The 1,636-nt window shown below is 36.5% G+C and overlaps 1 protein-coding gene across 1 annotated transcript in view; it reads right to left on the bottom strand.

Moving 5' to 3' along the window:
• The window catches only part of obscna (obscurin, cytoskeletal calmodulin and titin-interacting RhoGEF a), a 54,947-nt gene that overhangs the window by 32,355 nt on the left and 20,956 nt on the right, over positions 1-1,636 (bottom strand). Inside the window, exons 35-37 of the mRNA XM_037698302.1 lie at positions 1,306-1,572; positions 944-1,210; positions 41-94 (exon numbers count right to left, since the gene is read on the bottom strand). Of these exons, the coding sequence (XP_037554230.1) occupies positions 41-94; positions 944-1,210; positions 1,306-1,572 (588 nt within the window). The remainder of the gene's footprint in view (positions 1-40; positions 95-943; positions 1,211-1,305; positions 1,573-1,636) is intronic.

Here is a 1,636-nt window from a genome sequence, read left to right as displayed (position 1 = left end):
ACTCCAGGTTTAGACACTTCACAGACCAAAGATGCTGTACCTCCTTCTTCAGCCTCCAGCCCTATTAATTCTTTCTTGAAGAAGGGAGGAAGCTCTGGGAAAATGGCAGGAGTAAAAATATTTTAGATTACTTGTAACTAGGGCTGCAATGGGATAAAATTTTACCAGCAAATATTCAGAAAATTTGCTGAAACTTGCCATTAGAATTAAACTAGGAAATTTAGAAATATTTACAATTTCAAACTTTCCATACGAGTTTTAGGAATTTTTCGGAATTAACTTGAAACTGGGTGTAATTTATAGAAACAGACATTTCCATACAAATAGATAAATGTTTTGTTTTGTCATTGGCATGAATCAAAAAATGTTAAAAATGTTACATTTTAACAGATTTGTTTGTAAGTAGATCTTTATCAAGTTTATTTTACTGAACAGTCTAATTTTTCGTTATGTTTATGTTTCAATGTTGAGTAAAACATAAATCTAAATTAAGTGAAATAACCCGTCTCCCTGTCCAAAAAAATATCCTATTTAATTTTTTTAATTAAAAGAGGCCCTGTTCTTTACGTCACATTCAACCTATCAATCAAAAAGCACAATCCCTCATAAATTTTAGATTTTAGCTTGTGGATTTTTACCCAATTATTTCAGGCAGCAGCCTCTTCCTGGACCTAATGAACAAACTCCATGTTGGTGTCTACTTTGTATGTGACTGCAGATTTATCCCCTTCCCAAAGGCCTTGTATGGTTCGGTACTTCACCGAATTGCAGGAACTTTGCATTTAGTGAGGTCCAAGTTGTCATACATAACTGTAAGGATCATGTGAGCATTGTTAATCTCTTGTCCAGATGGTTTTAGTTCAGATTATGATTCTTGTTACCCACTTATAAAGCAGATCAATTTGTTCACAATTAAAAGTTTTTAAAAAGTATGTATACACACCTTTTACTATCACGTTAGCCGTGGTTGCTACAGCTCCTGTTTGACATGAATAGCTGCCACTGTCCTCAGGTGTGAGATCTTTGATGTTAAGTTGGAGGAAGCAGCCATCCTGCTTCATCTCATACTTCCTGTTCGCTCTCAGTGGGAGCCTGTTTTTCTTCCATTGTACTGGTACACCTGGTTTAGATACTTCACAGCACAGAGAGGCTGAACCTCCCTCCATAATGACCACATCTTTCAAATTATCCTTAAAGATTGGTGGGAGCTCTGCGGACATGGACAAAGATTGAAAAGGTGAAATGGCTGTTTATTTTACTTATAAACACACTGTAAAATATTACCATACATTAAAATTCACATACCTTTTACTGACACAGTTGCAGTGGTTTCTGAACCTGCTGACTGACAAGTGTAGCTGCCGCTGTCTTCAAGACGGAGATCCTTAACGTTGAGTTGTAGGAGTAAACCTTCTTGCTTCATCTCATACTTCTGGCTGGATTTCAAAGATAAACCATTCTTCTTCCACTGGACTGAAACTCCAAGCTTGGATAGTTCACAGCACAGGGAGATTTTGCCTCCCTCCTCATCTTCCACATTTTGTAACTCTTTTTTGAAAAATACAGGAAGCTCTGTGTAATATTACAGCAAAGACAAAGGAAGAGAGACTTTTGAGACTTTTCCAGATACTATATA

The sequence above is a fragment of the Nematolebias whitei genome, chromosome 3 (genome assembly GCF_014905685.2).
Source record: "Nematolebias whitei isolate Nwh7 chromosome 3, NemWhi1, whole genome shotgun sequence".
Lineage (NCBI taxonomy): Eukaryota > Metazoa > Chordata > Actinopteri > Cyprinodontiformes > Rivulidae > Nematolebias > Nematolebias whitei.
The sequence above is the reverse complement of the archived record's forward strand: the minus strand, read 5'-3'. Positions and strand labels throughout refer to the sequence as shown.